Source organism: Microcaecilia unicolor, chromosome 7 (assembly GCF_901765095.1).
Source record: "Microcaecilia unicolor chromosome 7, aMicUni1.1, whole genome shotgun sequence".
Taxonomy (NCBI): domain Eukaryota; kingdom Metazoa; phylum Chordata; class Amphibia; order Gymnophiona; family Siphonopidae; genus Microcaecilia; species Microcaecilia unicolor.
Genome location: NC_044037.1, coordinates 239,676,265 through 239,694,498, shown reverse-complemented (window position 1 = coordinate 239,694,498; position 18,234 = coordinate 239,676,265). Strand labels below are relative to the sequence as shown.

The 18,234-nt window shown below is 45.2% G+C and overlaps 1 protein-coding gene across 2 annotated transcripts in view; it reads right to left on the bottom strand.

Annotated features, from left to right (window-relative positions):
- FAP (fibroblast activation protein alpha) overlaps positions 1-18,234 on the bottom strand; it is a 185,783-nt gene that overhangs the window by 3,648 nt on the left and 163,901 nt on the right. For both annotated transcript variants that reach the window (XM_030209580.1, XM_030209581.1), the window contains 3 exons: positions 15,202-15,266; positions 5,545-5,617; positions 5,216-5,289 (listed from right to left, as the gene is read on the bottom strand). In XM_030209580.1, coding sequence (XP_030065440.1) covers positions 5,216-5,289; positions 5,545-5,617; positions 15,202-15,266 — 212 coding nt within the window. The remainder of the gene's footprint in view (positions 1-5,215; positions 5,290-5,544; positions 5,618-15,201; positions 15,267-18,234) is intronic.

Sequence of the window (18,234 nt, the reverse complement as noted above, 5' to 3'; positions counted from 1 at the left end):
CATTTTTAATGTGCGTTAACCACGTACACACATTAACTGTGTACATACCTATAATATCCCTATAGGCACCTACACGGTTAGCATGCACGCTAATTGTAGGCGCGTTAAAAATGCTAACACACCTTAGTAAACAGGGCCCTTAATTATCCAAGAATATGTGGAATATTATCAAAGACTTTCTTATAGTCAATCCATGCAGTACTAAGATTTATGCTTTTTTTTAGCACTAGTCATGATGATTTTATTTAGCATTAACTGGTCTTTTGTTCCATATGTTCCCCTCTTATTTCCCTTCTGCTCTATTACCATGATGTAATTAGAGTCAGTATAATCATATATTTTATCAGCATCACAAAGAACAGTTTATAGACTGTAGGTAAACAAGTTATGGGTCTATAACTTTTGGGAACATTACTTGGATCTCCCTTTGGAAGAAAAAGTGTTCTTCCTATTATTAAGCACTGTGGTTTTAATTTTAGCTGCCTGACCAATTGATTTTTGCAGTCTACCATGTCTTGATGGACTGCAATGGAATCTACACAGGATGCAAGGACCAAATCCTAAAGAAATTACAAACAGCACAAAATACAGCTGCTAGACTCATCTTTGGGAAAAAACGATTCAAAACTGCTAAACCGTTACTCTGAAAACTACATTAGCTACCAATCAAAGCACACATATCCTACAAGATCTGCTTTATGGCCAACAGAAAAATCTTTGGCCTCTCACCGCATTAAATGACCAATCTAATATTTCTACCTTACCCTCCACTTTCCTAGATGCTAAGGCATTAAATACAAATCAACATATGCTTCTAGATTCTCATACATGTGCACCAGACTTTGGAACACACTTCTGAAAGACCTAAAATTCATGGACATTCAGAAAGCACCTAAAAGCCCATCTATTCAGAATATTCCTTACCGCTGATCTGACCCAGCCAAGAGGATCACTGGAAAACACTGCATGAACACAACAATGGATAGAACTGAACTAGACTCCCATCATGCAAGACAACTATAACCTCTTGTTGAACATAAAGTGTAACCAATTTACCCTTAACACATGTAAGCCACATTGAACCTACTAGTAGGTGGGAAAATGAGGGATATAAATGCATAAATAAATAAGTCAAAAATTTGTGAGTCCATCTGAGCAAGGGTTCTTCCAGTTTGGGACTTTTAAATCTGATTTCTATCTTTTTGTTGTTATTTTTGTTGTTGCTGCAGGTCATTATCTTTTCTAAATTCTCCTATATGCAGGGTAGCCATTCTGCTTCTCAGTTGTACTCTACAAGGTCCTCCTACAAGTTTCTCCAGAATGTTTGGTAGTATTTTCACTGTACTAATGATCTTCCCCAGTTCTAAGTAGAACAATTTTGTGTTCTAATTTATTTTGATATTTCTGTTTTCGATTTCATTATATTTCATTTGATGTTTTGGATCTTTCTCATTATGTTTTCTCTTTGGTATCTTGGGCAATGTCTCCAAATAGGTTATTTTTGCTCATACCATGACATTAATGAACCTCACTCCTAAGCCTGGATATGTGAAGTATGATCTTAGTTTCTCTGAGAGATGCAGGGTGTTTGAACTGTGTTTTCTCTAATACAGGATGTGGTTATGTTCATATGCTGAAGTCGACAAATGCCTTACTCTGGAAATTTTGCTGTCTTGAATGCCATACTCAACTGGCAACTAAAACTTGTGCAAATGAGTGTTGTGGTGAAACTATTCAGGCTCGTGGGTTTTTTTTTTTTGTTTTGCTTTGTTTTGTTTTTATTACAACATATGCAAGTCTCAAATTTGTGCTATATCAACAGTCTTGAAAACATTTCACATCGCCCCTGCTTTGCAATGTCTTTTTCTAATTTTTTTTGTTCTGTATGTTGCAATGTATCATGCAGATATGACACATACTTTTCCTAGAATAATAATATCACTGTTCTAAGACAATAACAACTTTGCTGCCAAATCATTATTTTAAGTAATCATCAACTGTATCATGTTCCTGCCAATCATATAATTAGTGCGAGAGGCACTTTGCCAACCTGTCCTAAATTTCTGATAAACAGAGAGTTTTTCCTGATGATAACAGATGGATACTGTGCAACTCAGATAAAACCTTATAATTCAAATGTCTGTAAAACAATAGTTTATAAATAAACATTTGTGAACATATTTGCAAAACAGTAGAAATGGAGGCAATAGAGTAATCGGCCTTTTAGGGATATTTCTATAAGGAGCCACCTAGAATAATGCCATAAGGAGGCATGGCATTATTCTAGTGCATAAATGACCTTTTAAATAGTATTGACTAACAGAAAAATACACAGCATGATTTGATGGTGCTTACTTTGTTGGTGGGAATGCACATGGATGGAATGTGGGAAGAGCTTGAGCAGAATGCACAAGTATATGGCATAAATTATAGAATTCTATTAAATGAAACTGGAGGTGGTCTCCCTATTGGTGCAAACAAAAATATAGATAGTGGGGAGATCCCAATAATAAAGCATGAGTATGTCTGAATTTAAGAGGAAAGGCCTCCAGAAGCCCCTAGCTTAACTTAGCTTCAGGGGCTGGACTTCATCATCATTGGCCTAAAAACCTCCATTGGGTCTAAACAGTATTGTATGTTAAAGCACTTTACTTTGCATAATTTAAATAATTAGACCAACGTCTCTTGAAAACGACAAAACTCACACCAGAATATACTTAGCTTTATCTGGTGTGGTTTATCTTGCGAATTCTTTATGCACGTCGGCCATGACCAACAATGGCCATCGTTTTGTAGACCTGCATCAGGGTTCAGTGGTCCGCATGTGATCTTAGCTGAATGCTCCCAAAGCTTGGAAGCAGGCTTCACTGGAACAGAGCTATCAAGACTTCAAGACTTGGAAGCAGGCATAGGCGCCCGGTATAAGAGGCTTGGACAGGCTAAGCCTCCCCTGCTGTGCTCTGAGGGGTTTAAGTTGTTGATTTACCTCCATCCTCACAGCAGGAGCTGCAGTGAAAGCCCTCTAGCCTTTTGCAAGCAGTTGTAGAAATTGGTTTATGGTTTGTTTACCTTACTGCTGGGAGAGCGGGGGGGGGGGGGGGGGGGTTGGCTGGAGGTGTCCTGTGTTGCCAGGGAGATATTTAACGAGGATGACTTCCTGACCTGCACTGAGGACAGATAGCAACAGAATCGGATACTGGGCCAGCATGATCAGAAAAAGTCACCAGACAACAAAGGTAGAAAAGATCATTTTATTTTCATTATAGTGTTTGGAATAAGTCCACTTTGAGAATCAGGTGCTCAACATTAAAAGTTTATATTTATTTACTTATTTATGGCATTTTATCCCACATTAAACATGAATTAGGGTGCTTTGTGGCTCTTCATGAGAACTGTGATGATATGATCCCTTGTTTCATATTGTTGACGGTCTGCATTTTCCGTATGGGTGTATATTGGTGTATTAGGTTCTGCCCAGTGTAATATTTATGGTACAGTAAGGTTCTGAGTGTGTTTTTGCACAAAGTTGTGCATAGTGTTTTGCAGTTGAGCGATTGTGCTTAGAATATGCTTTGAGCAACCACTTTATTCGTTGACATATGATACATATCTAATATCTAAATTTAATAAAAGGTATTAATTGTGACTTTTATTTTTATTTATTTATTTTTTCTGTGTGTTATCAGACAATTATGGATTTAAGCTCCACCCCTGGCCACACCCCTACCCCGCCCCCTTTAGCCTCCCCAAACAGTTGGGCCACCGACCGCCTATGGAAGCAGGCTTCACTGGAACAGAGCTCTCAGAACTCCAAAGCTTGGAAGCAGGCTTCAGCAATGCTTCAGGCCACAGCCTGACAATGAAACAGCAATTGGAACTAGCAAGAGAAGTTGGTCTAATTATTTAAATTATGCAAAGTAAAGTGCTTTAACATACAATACTGTTTAGACCCAACGGAGGTTTTTAGGCCAATGATGATGAAGTCCAACCCCTGAAGCTAAGTTAAGCTAGGGGCTTCTCGAGGCCTTTCCTCTTAAATTCAGACATACTACTACTACTACTACTACTACTACTATTTAGCATTTCTATAGCGCTACAAGGCATACGCAGCGCTGCACAAACATAGAAGAAAGACAGTCCCTGCTCAAAGAGCTTACAATCTAATTGAGTATTACAATCTAATACTCATGCTTTATTATTGGGATCTCCCCACTATCTATATTTTTGTTTGCATAAATTATAGAATTCTATCATTTATGTGTGTTAGTGCTAAAATCTAGATTTGGGCATTTACACCAGCTATAGGTCTGATATATATGATCGCTCCTTAAATGTATGCATGTTTTCAGCTACTTGTGCTAATATTCTGTAAAGAAAAGCAGGAGCCTACTTTTCTTTATTCAAAAATCTGTAAATAGATGCCAAAACCAACACTATTAAAAAGCACCCTGTCAAAGAAACACCCTCTATATGTAGATATTTTTATGAATGCAGCAGAAACTCTTCCATATACAATGCTTGACTTATTTCTTTTCTATGTTTTGTTTTCTTTTTATTTATTACCTTGACATGCTATGAAATAGCAAACATTTAGCATAGATATTGGAAATAAAGAACCCCACTTTCAAAATGGAGGGAGGGTGGGCCACTCTTGGCTTTAATGCCTAGAAGGGGCTTCCTTACCCTCAGATAACTTATGACAATATTATTGCTGCTATTAAGAAGAGGCTAGATGTCACGAATGGTTTGTAAAATAGTGCTTAAGTGCAGGGGTCTCATGTAAATTTAGGCATGTCCATTTGCACCAATGAAAATGTGGTGCGAATGCCCCTGCCTAAGTTTAGTCACGGAACCCCTTTATTCTATAACTGTGCAAGTAACTGGAAACCACGCCCATGCTCCACCCCGAAATGCCCATGACCCTCCCATTTCCACACCCTCATTTCTGGGAAGCATGTAAAATGTAGGCACCTAAATTTACGTACGTACATGTTAATTGATTTTAATTAGTGCCACAATTGTTTGTTAAAAAGCCAATTATTAGCACTAATTGGTTCATCATTCAATTAAATTGCATACGCCAATTTTTGGTGACACGTAGAATTAGGGGATTGAAGTATTAAATTATATAGAATAAAAGTATCCACTGAATAAGCAAATAGAGAGTAGGTAACACATTTGTAATCATGCTCTAAAAATACTTCTGGCACTTTACCATTGCCTGGAAATCCACATGTGCATTAACCAGGGCTTTAGATATCTGAGCTGATTGTTGGAAATGTACATTATCTGGAGGGGAAAAAAGAACAGAACAGTGTGCCTGTTAAATATTTAACAGATGAAATTATAGCACATTAACTGGAAACGATCTTCACCAATTACCTATTGAGATAGTTGACACTACCATCATTGAGTGATCATCACTATATATAAAAAGGTACTAAGCACTTCCACGAATTGCACTTAATCTGAACTAAAAGAGGGTGCTTAATGTTTCTCAAACACAGTTATGCTGGCTCAGGATTTGTACTCCGGAAACCTCACCATCTGCCGTTCCATGAATGAGCAGGTAATCTACATTTTTGAAATTTTCTGCTCTTGCCATCACTGTCGAATTCTGAAAAAGGTAAAAGCATAATTAGTTCAGCAGATGTGATCTGTGATGCACATTTAATATTAAAAGCTTTTGCTTAGTGAAATCATCACCTTATATAAAGTCTAAGAAATCTGAACTACCATGGATCATGCACAAGTCTACATTACTTCAGGAGTAAAAAGGATCATTCATTAAATTCATCAGGTTAATAATGTGACAGAAACTGAAAATGTTTAAGAGAAAGTGGATATATCTCTCATTTATGACAGGAAAAAAAAAAACACTGATGTCAAGGAACTGAGAGTAGATAAAGATTTCCATGTCAGTCTTTCTATTTTCCATCTGCAATACCGACTGGCTCTAAAGTACTAGTGACAGCAGACTGAGGCTCCCTCCCTGGCACTTGCTTTTCCTGCAACTGTCTCTTCTATGCCCACCTATCACCCCATATCCTTCATATGTCCACTCTTCCCCCTCTGACCTTTTCCAACTCCCCCTGGACGTCAAAATCAAAACCATTTTCCTTAGATTTCCCTCTGCTTGGCTCAACAATGAACTCCCTAGCACGTTTTGCATCCTCACATTCCCTTCCCCTCACCGGCAGAAGAAGACTGTATTATTTCCAGCTGACTTACACATCATTTCCAAAATAAGACTCAGAGTGTAAAGTTGTGCCTCTCAAAGAAAGGCAGGGGTATGCCACTAAGCTGGGCTGGAGAAAGAAATCACAGGAACAGAAGGGGAAAGGGGGAGATGTTTGAGGGACTGAAGGGTACCAAAACAGAGAGTTGGATGTGTTAGGAGCATTAGATTACTGGATGGGAGAGGGGGTTTGAAGGATCAGAGAATGTGGGAGAGGACAAAGTAATGTTTGAAGGAGAAGGGTTACAAAGTGAGGGTAGGACTTGAAAGTTTGGATGATAGAGGCTGAGAGCTGGGGAAGGGGAGTTTGAACAGAGGTATGAGGAATGTTTGATGGATCAGGAGTTACTTGGTTGGAAGGATTTTTGAAGGATTGGGGGATGTTGGGTGAATTAAGGGGATATTACAATAAGAGGAGGGAATGGCACGTGGGAAGGACAGGTTTTAAAGATTTGAGGTGCTGTTAAGAAAAGTTTGCAGAGCTGGCGCTGATAAAGATCATAGGGGGTTGTCCATGAGGAAGCTCGTGTAGCGAGCGAAACATGTCGGACATTTGAACCCCTGGGTCCAACTAAGTAAAGTCTTAAAAAGATAAGTAATCAAATGAATAATTATCGAAAGAAGTTTTTGATATTGAAAATATTGTGAGAAAAGTGTACCGGTGAAGATGATTGACACTTATGATACCGCCACGTAATTCCTGAGAGGGTGGTGGACAGTGAGCGTCACTGAGGTCACTTTATAAGAGATCACTAATAAGTACAGATTTTCATATATTAGGAACTGGAAAATCGGGAAATTGCTTTATATTTGAATGAAAGGATGGTGGATGAACTCTAACTGGATATAAAGACGTTTTGATGATACATTAGAATATATAGGCATCTCTAGCTTTTAGCACACGCTTATTTTTAGCACACACTAAAACTGCTAACGTGCCTATGTAAAAGGGGCCCTCGAAGTCTAATAACATAACTAATACTTTTGTAAAAGGGGGAAATTGGAAAAGAATGTGATTGATCCTAACACTTTTCTCCTTTTTAGTTACTGAATGAGTAATCCATAAAAAAAAGATGTTGTTCTGAGTATTACTTCTTCTTGTGACCAATTATGCATCTCTGGTGCATTGTCAACGCTGTGGTGTTGATTCCCTTTGATTTAGCACTAATTAATAAAGTAAGTCAACGTAGGGTATCTTTTACTAATATCTGGTAAGCAGGTACAGTGTGAATTAGTACCTGTTAATGCACAACTGTGATCCTCAATGGCATGACAACTACTTTCCGCTAATTCATACGCTAATTGCATTCCATGTTATGGGGTGGGAAATGGACAGGTTATTGGTGGGGAATGAGTATGGACTGCACTTGCAGTTAGCCTATGATAACTTACTGCACTATGCATTAGGAGTGGCCTAAAGTGAATGATACATACCTGTAGCAGGTGTTCTCCGAGGACAGCAGGCTGATTGTTCTCACGACTGGGTGACGTCCGCGGCAGCCCCCACCAACCGGAAAAGCTTCGCGGGACGGTCGGCACGCAGGGCACGCCCACCGCGCATGCGCGGCCGTCTTCCCGCCCGTGCGCGACCGCTCCCGCCAGTTAAATGACAAGCAATAAAATATGAAACACAACTCCAAAGGGGAGGAGGGAGGGTAGGTGAGAACAATCAGCCTGCTGTCCTCGGAGAACACCTGCTACAGGTATGTATCATTCACTTTCTCCGAGGACAAGCAGGCTGCTTGTTCTCACGACTGGGGTATCCCTAGCTCTCAGGCTCACTCAAAACAAGAACCCAGGTCAATTGAACCTCGCAACGGCGAGGGTACAACAGACAATTGACCTACGAAGAACAACTAACTGAGAGTGCAGCCTGACCAGAATAAATTCGGGTCCTGGAGGGTGGAGTTGGATTTACACCCCAAACAGATTCTGCAGCACCGACTGCCCGAACCGACTGTCGCGTCGGGTATCCTGCTGGAGGCAGTAATGTGATGTGAATGTGTGGACCGATGACCACGTCGCAGCCTTGCAAATCTCTTCAATAGTGGCTGACTTCAAGTGAGCCACTGACGCTGCCATGGCTCTAACACTATGAGCCGTGACATGACCCTCAAGAGCCAGCCCAGCCTGGGCGTAAGTGAAGGAAATGCAATCTGCTAGCCAATTGGAGATGGTGCGTTTCCCGACAGCGACCCCTAGCCTGTTAGGGTCGAAAGAAACAAACAATTGGGCGGACTGTCTGTGGGGCTGTGTCCGCTCCAAGTAGAAGGCCAATGCTCTCTTGCAGTCCAATGTGTGCAACTGACGTTCAGCAGGGCGGGTATGCGGCCTGGGGAAGAATGTTGGCAAGACAATTGACTGGTTAAGATGGAACTCCGACACCACCTTCGGCAGGAACTTTGGGTGGGTGCGGAGCACTACTCTGTTGTGATGAAATTTGGTATATGGAGCATGAGCTACTAGGGCTTGAAGCTCACTGACCCTACGAGCTGAAGTAACCGCCACCAAGAAAATGACCTTCCAGGTCAAATACTTCAGATGGCAGGTATTCAGTGGCTCAAAAGGAGGTTTCATCAGCTGGGTGAGGACGACGTTGAGATCCCATGACACTGTAGGAGGCTTGATAGGGGGCTTTGACAAAAGCAAGCCTCTCATGAATCGAACGACTAAAGGCTCTCCAGAGATGACTTTACCTTCCACACGATAATGGTAAGCACTAATCGCACTAAGGTGATTCCTTACTGAGTTGGTCTTGAGACCAGACTCTGATAAGTGCAGAAGGTATTCAAGCAGGTTCTGTGCAGGGCAAGAACGAGGTTCTAGGGCCTTGCTCTCACACCACACGACAAACCTCCTCCACTTGAAAAAGTAACTCTTTTTAGTGGAATCCTTCCTAGAGGCAAGCAAGACACGGGAGACACCCTCAGACAGACCCAACGCAGCGAAGTCAACGCCCTCAACATCCAGGCCGTGAGAGCCAGGGATTGAAGGTTGGGGTGCAGCAACGCTCCGTCGTTCTGCGAGATGAGAGTCGGAAAACACTCCAATCTCCACGGTTCTTCGGAGGACAACTCCAGAAGAAGAGGGAACCAGATCTGACGGGGCCAAAAGGGCGCTATCAGAATCATGGTGCCGCGGTCTTGCTTGAGCTTCAGTAAGGTCTTCCCCACCAAAGGTATGGGAGGATAAGCATACAGGAGGCCGGACCCCCAATGGAGGAGAAAGGCATCCGACGCTAGCCTGCCGTGTGCCTGACGTCTGGAACAGAACAGAGGCAGCTTGTGGTTGGTCTGAGAGGCGAAAAGGTCCACCGAGGGGGTGCCCCACTCTTGGAAGATCTTGCGTACCACTCTGGCATGGAGCGACCACTCGTGCGGTTGCATGACTCTGCTCAGTCTGTCGGCCAGACTGTTGTTTACGCCTGCCAGGTACGTGGCTTGGAGGAGCATGCCGAACCGACACGCCCAACGCCACATCCCGACGGCTTCCTGACACAGGGGGCGAGATCCGGTGCCCCCCTGCTTGTTGACATAATACATTGCAACCTGATTGTCTGTCCGAATTTGGATAATTTGGCAGGACAGCCGATCTCTGAAAGCCTTCAGTGCGTTCCAGATCGCTCGGAGCTCCAGGAGGTTGATCTGCAGATCCTTTTCCTGGAGGGACCACAGACCCTGGGTGTGAAGCCCATCGACATGAGCTCCCCACCCCAGGCGAGATGCATCCGTCGTCAGCACTTTCTTGGGCTGTGGAATTTGAAATGGACGTCCCAGGGTCAAATTGGTCGGGATGGTCCACCAGAGCAATGAAGTGCGGCAACTGGTGGAGAGGCGGATGACATCTTCTAGATTCCCGGTGGCTTGGAACCACTGGGAAGCTAGGGTCCATTGAGCAGATCTCATGTGAAGACGGGCCATGGGAGTCACATGAACTGTGGAGGCCATATGACCCAGAAGTCTCAACATCTGCCGAGCTGTGACCTGCTGAGACGCTCTGGTCTGCGAAGCCAGGGCCCGGAGATTGGTGGCCCTCGCTTCGGGAAGGTAGGCCTGAGCCGTCTGGGTATTCAGCAGAGCTCCTATGAATTCCAGAGACTGCATTGGCTGGAGATGGGACTTTGGGTAATTTATCACAAACCCCAGCAGCTCCAGAAGTCGAGTAGTGCACTGCATAGACCGGAGGGCTCCCGCCTCCGAGGTGTTCTTGACCAGCCAATCGTCGAGATATGGGAACACGTGCACTCCCAGCTTGCGTAGGTAGGCCGCTACCACCACGAGGCACTTGGTAAACACTCGTGGGGCAGAGGCGAGCCCAAAGGGCAGCACACAATACTGAAAGTGCCGTGCGCCCAGGCGAAATCTGAGATACTGTCTGTGAGCTGGCAGTATCGGTATGTGAGTATATGCGTCCTTCAAATCCAGGGAACATAGCCAATCGTTTTTCTGAATCATTGGCAGAAGGGTGCCCAAGAAAAGCATCCTGAACTTTTCTTTGACCAGGAATTTGTTCAGGCCTCTCAGGTCTAGGATGGGACGCATCCCCCCTGTTTTCTTTTCCACAAGGAAGTACCTGGAATAGAATCCCTGCCCTTCCTGCCCGGGTGGTACGGGCTCGACCGCATTGGCGCTGAGAAGGGCGGAGAGTTCCTCTGCAAGTACCTGCTTGTGATGGGAGCTGAAGGATTGAGCTCCCGGAGGACAATTTGGAGGCAGGGAGGCCAAATTCAGGGCGTATCCGCACCGCACTATTTGGAGAACCCACTGGTCGGAGGTTATGAGAGGCCACCTTTGGTGAAAAAATCTTAACCTCCCCCCGACCGGCAGATCGTCCGGTACGGACACTTTGAGGGCGGCTATGTTCCCGTGGATCCAGTCAAAAGCCCGTCCCCGGCTTTTGCTGTGGAGGCGCAGGGGGCTGCTTAGGCGCACGCTGTTGACGGGAACGAGCGCACTGGGGCTGTCCCTGTGCCTGACGAGGCCTTCGGGCCGGCTGGTTGTACCTACGCTTTGCAAAAGAATAGGGTGCAGCCTGCCGGGCCCGGGAAAAACGTCCACCTGCTGAGGTGGATGCTGAAGGCGCCCGGTGGGAGAGCTTGTCGAGGGCGGTTTCCCGCTGATGCAGTTGGTCCACCAGCTGCTCGACTTTCTCACCAAAAATATTATCCCCCCGGCAAGGGACGTCGGCCAGTCTCTGCTGGGTGCGGTTGTCCAGGTCAGAGGCACGCAGCCATGAGAGCCTGCGCATCACTATACCTTGGGCCGCAGCACGAGATGCCACGTCACAGGTGTCATAGATACCCCTGGACAGGAACTTTCTGCACGCCTTCAGCTGCCTGACCACCTCCTGATAAGGCCTGGACTGCTCCGGCGGGAGCTTATCGACCAGGTCCGCCAGTTGTTGCACATTAGTCCGCATGTGGATGCTCATATAGAGCAGGTATGACTGGATGCGGGTCACGAGCATGGAGGATTGGTAGGCCTTCCTCCCAAACGAGTCCAGAGTGCGAGACTCCCGCCCCGGGGGCGCCGAGGCGGTATCCCTCGAACTCCGTGCCCTCTTGAGAGCAGAATCCACGACCGCCGAGTCATGGGGCAATTGGGGCCGCATTAACTCTGGGTCAGAGTGGATCCTGTACTGGGACTCTGCTTTCTTGGGAATGGTGGGGTTAGTTAATGGTCGCACCCAGTTCCGAAGCAGTGTCTCCTTGAGGACATTGTGCAGCGGTACCGTGGAGAACTCTCTAGGTGGTGATGGATAGTCGAGGACCTCGAGCATCTCGGCCCTCGGCTCTTCCACAGAGACCACGGGAAAGGGAATGCTAATAGACATATCCCGCACAAAGGAGGCAAAGGAGAGACTCTCAGGAGGTGAGAGCTTCCTCTCCAGTGAAGGCGTGGGGTCCGAGGGAAGGCCCGTAGACTCCTCTGAGGAGAAATATCTAGGGTCCTCCTCTTCCCCCCACGAGGCCTCATCCTCGGTATCGGACATAAGCTCATGTAGCTGAGTCCTGAACCGGGCCCGGCTCGACGTCGAGGCACCGAGGTCTCGGTGTCGTCGAGCGGTGGACTCCCGCGCCAGCGGGGACGGAGCTCCCTCCATCGACGTCGACGGGGACTCCACCTGCGCGGCGGCGGTGTCGACGGCCCCGGCGCCGGGCTAGAGCTCGCCGGCGCCACAGACATCGGCGCCGAGGGCGCAAGCACCCCCGGCGCCGGCACAGCCTGGCGCATCAGCCCTTCCAGGATCCCCGGAAGGATGGCTCTGAGGCACTCGTCCAGGCCCGCTGCCGGGAAAGGCGGTGGGGCCGGTAGGGGTGTCGGTGCCAGAAGCTGATGGGGGCCAGGAGACGGCACCGAGGTGCCGGAACCCTGACGCGTCGGTACCTCCACAACCGACGGGGACCTCTCCTCTCGACGATGACGCTTCGGCGTCGCCTCCTCTCCGATGTCCGGATGCACCGAGGGCGACCGGTGACGACGCTTCTTGTCTTTCTTTCGATGCGCGTCACCGGCGCCGGGAGGTATGGAGGAGGAGGAGGACGATCCCCCTCGGTCCCGAGGAGCCGGGTCAGACAGGGTTCGGTCCCGTGGGCCACGGGCTGAGGGAGTAACCGGGGCCGACTGCCCACGCGGCCGCTCACCTCCACCCTCGCCAGCGGACCGGCGGGCCGACGGGACCTGTTCTCCTGGGGTCGATGCCATCGGTGCCGATGTCTCAGGCATCGATACCGGTACCGAAGGACCGGGCGTCGATACCGATGCCGTCGAGGTCGACGTCGAGGGGCCGGCGCAAGTTCCAAAAAGACGGTCCCGCAGAACTTGCCTCGCAACCTGAGTCCGTTTCCAGAGACCGAGACACAGGGAACACGACTTGATATTGTGCTCCGGTCCGAGGCACTGGAGGCACCAAGCGTGGGTGTCGGTCTGCGAGATCGGCCGGCCGCAGCGACCACACTTTTTAAATCCACTCGGGACCTTCGAGGACATCGACGGAAAAATCGCGTCGGCGAAGTCAAAGTCGTCAATGGTGGCTGAAATCACACCTCGAAAAAAGAAAACGACCGTGCGGCGTCCCCGCTGGAAGCGAGGGAAAAGGGGAGCGCGTGCTCCACACGTTCAGGTTTTTTTTTTTTTTTTTTTTGAAAAGGAAACCGGCGGTAACCAAAAACAAAGAGAAAATAAAAGAGAAAATCAAAAGTAACGATCCGCGTAAACGTGATCGAAAATTCCGGCGGCTGAAAACAGAGAGAGCGGCAAAGCACAACTCTCTCCAGACGCGGAAAAAAAGGAACTGGCGGGAGCGGTCGCGCACGGGCGGGAAGACGGCCGCGCATGCGCGGTGGGCGTGCCCTGCGTGCCGACCGTCCCGCGAAGCTTTTCCGGTTGGTGGGGGCTGCCGCGGACGTCACCCAGTCGTGAGAACAAGCAGCCTGCTTGTCCTCGGAGAATGGTTGATACAGTGGACTTTGATCCTGTCAACATGGGTTAAAGTCTCTGCAGCTCCTTGTGACCTTGGACAAGTCACTTAGGGGCTCTTCTACTAAGCAGTGTACAGGCTACTTCAAGGATTCAACTTATAACCTGAAGTCCTTCTTAACAACATTTCATGGACCATTTTAGTCTCTTTTACCCTTTCCCTATTTTCTTTTACTCTGTTTCTTTTATCTTCTCTAATTTAATTGAAATTGTATAACCACTGGTCTGGCGATAGCCTAATCAGTTCATTGTAAGCCACTTGCACAATGTGTCTGCACAATGTGGGAAAAAGTGGGGTATAAATGTGCTAAATAAATAAATCTATGTGTGCCAGAATGGAGTTACCATGTGGATCTTGCAGTAATTTCATTTTTGGCGTGCATCTGGAAAATAATTTTTATTTTCAGACACGTGTATTGGACACATGCCAAGTGGCATTTGACACGCGTAGGTCATTACTGCACGGTTACTGTGTGAAACTTTACCGCTAGGTCAATGGCTGGTGGTAAGACCCAAAATGGATTCGCAGCAATTTTCATTTTGCCGCACGTCCATTTTCGGCAAAAATTTAAAAAGGGCTTTTTTTTACAGGTGTGCTGAAAAATGGATTGACGCGCACCCAAAACCCATGCCTACACTACTGCAAGCCATTTTTCAGCGCACCTTAGTAAAAGGACCCCTTAAACCTCCATTTTACCATGTACAAAAACTTAGATTGTGAGCCCTCTAGGGACAGAAAAAATACCTGCATATAACCCTGGATTCTGTATAGTGTGCTTAGATTTAGGAGCTGAAATCGGCATGGATTCTATAACACCGTGTATAACTTAATTGGCTTAATAATGTGCACTAATTGGCACTGATTAGAATTTAGGCACACGACTCACTAAGCGTATTCTGTAATGATGTGCACCGAACTTCTAACATGCAGAGGCAAAAGGGGGTGTGGTTTTGGGAGGGGAAATGGGCATTCCAAAATTTAGGCACCTAGTTATAGAATATGGCTCAGTGTGACTAAATCTATGTGCTGAGATTTCCATCAGGTTTTCGTTGACGTAAATGGATGCACGCAGATATCGGCAATGAAATATCAACTAAGTATATTCTATCATTGGCGCCTAAATCTAGGTGCTGATTATAGAATACACTTATTCAGCACTGATTTCAGCACTGATTTTTTAGGCCCATATATAGAATCTCCTCCTTGTGTACAGCGCTGCGTACATCTAGTAGCGCTATAGAAATGTTTAGTAGTATGCACTTACCACCTCCTATCACTATACTTACAATGCAGTAAACGTTTTTTCTGTGTGGTAACTATATGGGAAGATGCTAAGAATGCCCCCAGAAGTTACTACACAGGATGTACACTTACCATGTGGAAACTCGGGCAATTATAGTGTGGTAAGTACAACATTTTACTGAACTTTAGTGAAAGAGCCCTGTAAAGTAATGTGAACAGCTAATACAATTCTCAGTTCTTACCTTATAATGTTCAAGATTGTCTGACTGAGTTGGGAGACCCATGTAACGCTCGGTGTAGATGGATGCTGTAGTATTTAATACACAATAGACAAAAGTTATTGTAACATCTTGCAACCATATGTCTTTGCGCTTCTGCTCTTTACTGTATTTATTCCCCATCCTACACAAGATGGTTGTCAAGGATTGGAGAAGTATCCTGAGGTCAAACCCTTCAGTATTACTCTTCTACCGGTAGTGGTAAAGGATAAAAGGCAATGTCTCCTTCCTGAAAACTGAATGCATCACCTCTCCTACATACCAGAGCCCTAAAGGCTTCAAAGGAGGGTAAAATCAAACCTGAGTTTCTATTACCATAAGACACAGTGCTCTAGCCAAACAATGAAATTTTAACAGCTTATTATTTAATTTCATCAATCATATTATCTTCTGCCCATATGGACACCATACCCTTGGACAGATATTGAGAGGACGGAAACAATTGGAACAATGGCTATCAAAATGATATAGGGCCAGCAACATGAACCATCCACAGAAAGGTTGAAAGGGCTCAAAATGCCTTCCTTGGAAGTGATAAGAGAACGGCAAATCTAACAGAAATATTAAAAAGCCATTTCACTAAAGGGAGTTGGAATCTGGGCTTAGTGAGCGCTTAACACAGGACTTTCCTGTGCGCTAAGCCCATTCAACATGGTACTTTTTGCAGGCTGTGCTCTAATGTTCCCATTAGCGAATGGTACCTATAAAAAGTTAATGAGGGAGTATGTACTGCCTCCTACTGCTAACTCTGCATTACCCAGTTAGGGCTAGATTCTATATATGGTGCCTGAAAAATCTGGGCGGAATACATTTTCACCTAAGCGTATTCTATAAGCACTGCCTAGATATAGATGCGGTATATAGAATACGCTTAGTTGATATCCCAGTGACTAGAATATACGCATCCATTTACACCAAGGGAAATGTGGCATAAACACCGGTGCGTAGATTTAGATGCAAAAGGGCATATGTTTGTACAGCGCTGCGTATGCCTTGTAGCGCTATAGAAATGCTAAATAGTAATAGTAGTAGTAATATTCTATAACAGTGTGTGTAAATTTTGGAAGGCCCATGAAATGCCCATTTCCCACCCCTTTTTGGCTCAGCACGTTAGAATTTAGGCGCTCTGAATTACAGAATACATTTAGCAAGTTATGCATGTAAATTCTAATTAATGCCAATTAGTGCTCATTATTGCTTGTTAAGTGCTGTTAAAAATGCTGATTGTCTTAAGCCAATTAAGTTACGTGCGTTGTTATAGAATACGCTTAGATTTCAGCACAGCATGCTAGGCACAATATATAGAATCCAGCAGATAGCATGTACTAATTAGAACCTCAATGGGTGGTGGTAAGTTGTCCCCCCTGAAATGGCCGTGCAGTACGTGGTTCACTTACCGCATGGCCATTTCTTTTCAAAAAAAGTGACAGCCTTTTACCCGCTGCAGGAAAAAGGGGCCTCAGTGCATGTCAAAAACATGCACTGACACTAACGCATGCCCTCTTTTACCACAACTTAGTAAAGGACCCCTTAGAATTTGCTTGCGCAACTGGCTGCACGCTATTCTATAAGGCTTGGTGCCTAACTCTCATAGTGCATACCTAAAAAAGAAGGCATTTCAAAAAGTTGTGCGTGGAATTACAGAATTCGCCTGAAGTGGACCAAAGTGGAGCACTGGCTTTTAGCAGCACCAAAATTTAGGTGCTGGATGCACACTGAATGCTATTCTATAAAGGGTGCATTCCCTTTATTGAATTGTGCTTAGCGCTCAATTTTTTCATCACGCAATTGTGGGCGCCATTTATTAAATTGTCTCCTAAGGGTTTGTTTCATTTTGGGGCTTTAAATATCATTCCTTAAGTCTTCTTTCTCATTTCCTTCCATTTTTTTTTAATTCTTTTTTTTCTTTTTTCTTTGTAGTGTGCTCTATTTTAGAATAGCAAGCATTAAAACAAACAAAAAAAAATGTTTAAACCCTCCCAAGTCTTGCTGCTATCTTCCCAGGCTCACAGAAACATTTTGGAATTGTATCCCTTTTGTTGACTTTAAAGTGGGCGGGAGGAAATATCACTTCTGCTCCCTTTAGGGGTCCTTTTACCAAGCTGCGGTAAAAAGGGCCCTGCAGTAGCGGTAGGGGCTGTTTTTCCTGCATGCCAAGGCCCTTTTTACCTAAGCAGGTAAAAAAACCCTAATAAGAATAGCCATGCAGTAAGATTACTCGTACCATGTGGCCATGCAGTGGGGAGAACTTAGGTTAAGGGCTCCCACAGTAACCTGGCAGTAGCTGTGCAGTGCATGGCACTGCCTGATTACTGCCAGGTTAACGCCATGGTAAAAATTACAAAATATTTTTCCTTGTGCCGGAAAAGGTGTGCACAGCAGTAGTTCCGGGTTGCCACACACCCTTTACTAAAATGGCCCCTTATAGAGGGCAAATGAGGGTAAGATTCTGGGACAGGTGGTAAGATGTGGAGATGACCCTGGAGGGGTTTTTTTTCTTCTTATGTGGTAGGACAGGATGTAAAATGAAAGTGGACACTTTTTTTCATTTTGTTTCATTTCAAAATTTTTTTTAAAAATGGTAATTCAATTAAATTTTGTTTAATTTCCAGTAAAGCACTTGCCTAATATTTAGCAGGCTTCAATAAAATAGAAGTTGTAATTTTCTGTAGTAAAAAGAAATTCAAGGTTAGGGGGGTTATGATATGAATTTGCAGGTAGGAGCTCAGCATAGATAAGAATAAATATTTATTCACTGAGCTCTAGAAGCCTGGGATAACCTACCAGCAAAGGTGATAGAGACCAAATTGTGACAGACTAAGCATGTTCAGGAAAGATAAAAAGGGGCCCTTTTAAAAAGTGCATTAAGTTTTGGGCTTAATGCGTTTAATGCAGGATTTTAACGTGTGGAAAGCCCAGAACTAATGGTGCATCAAGAAGGAGCATTCCCTATATATTATATTGCAGGTCATGAATTAATGTTCCCACGGTACCCGT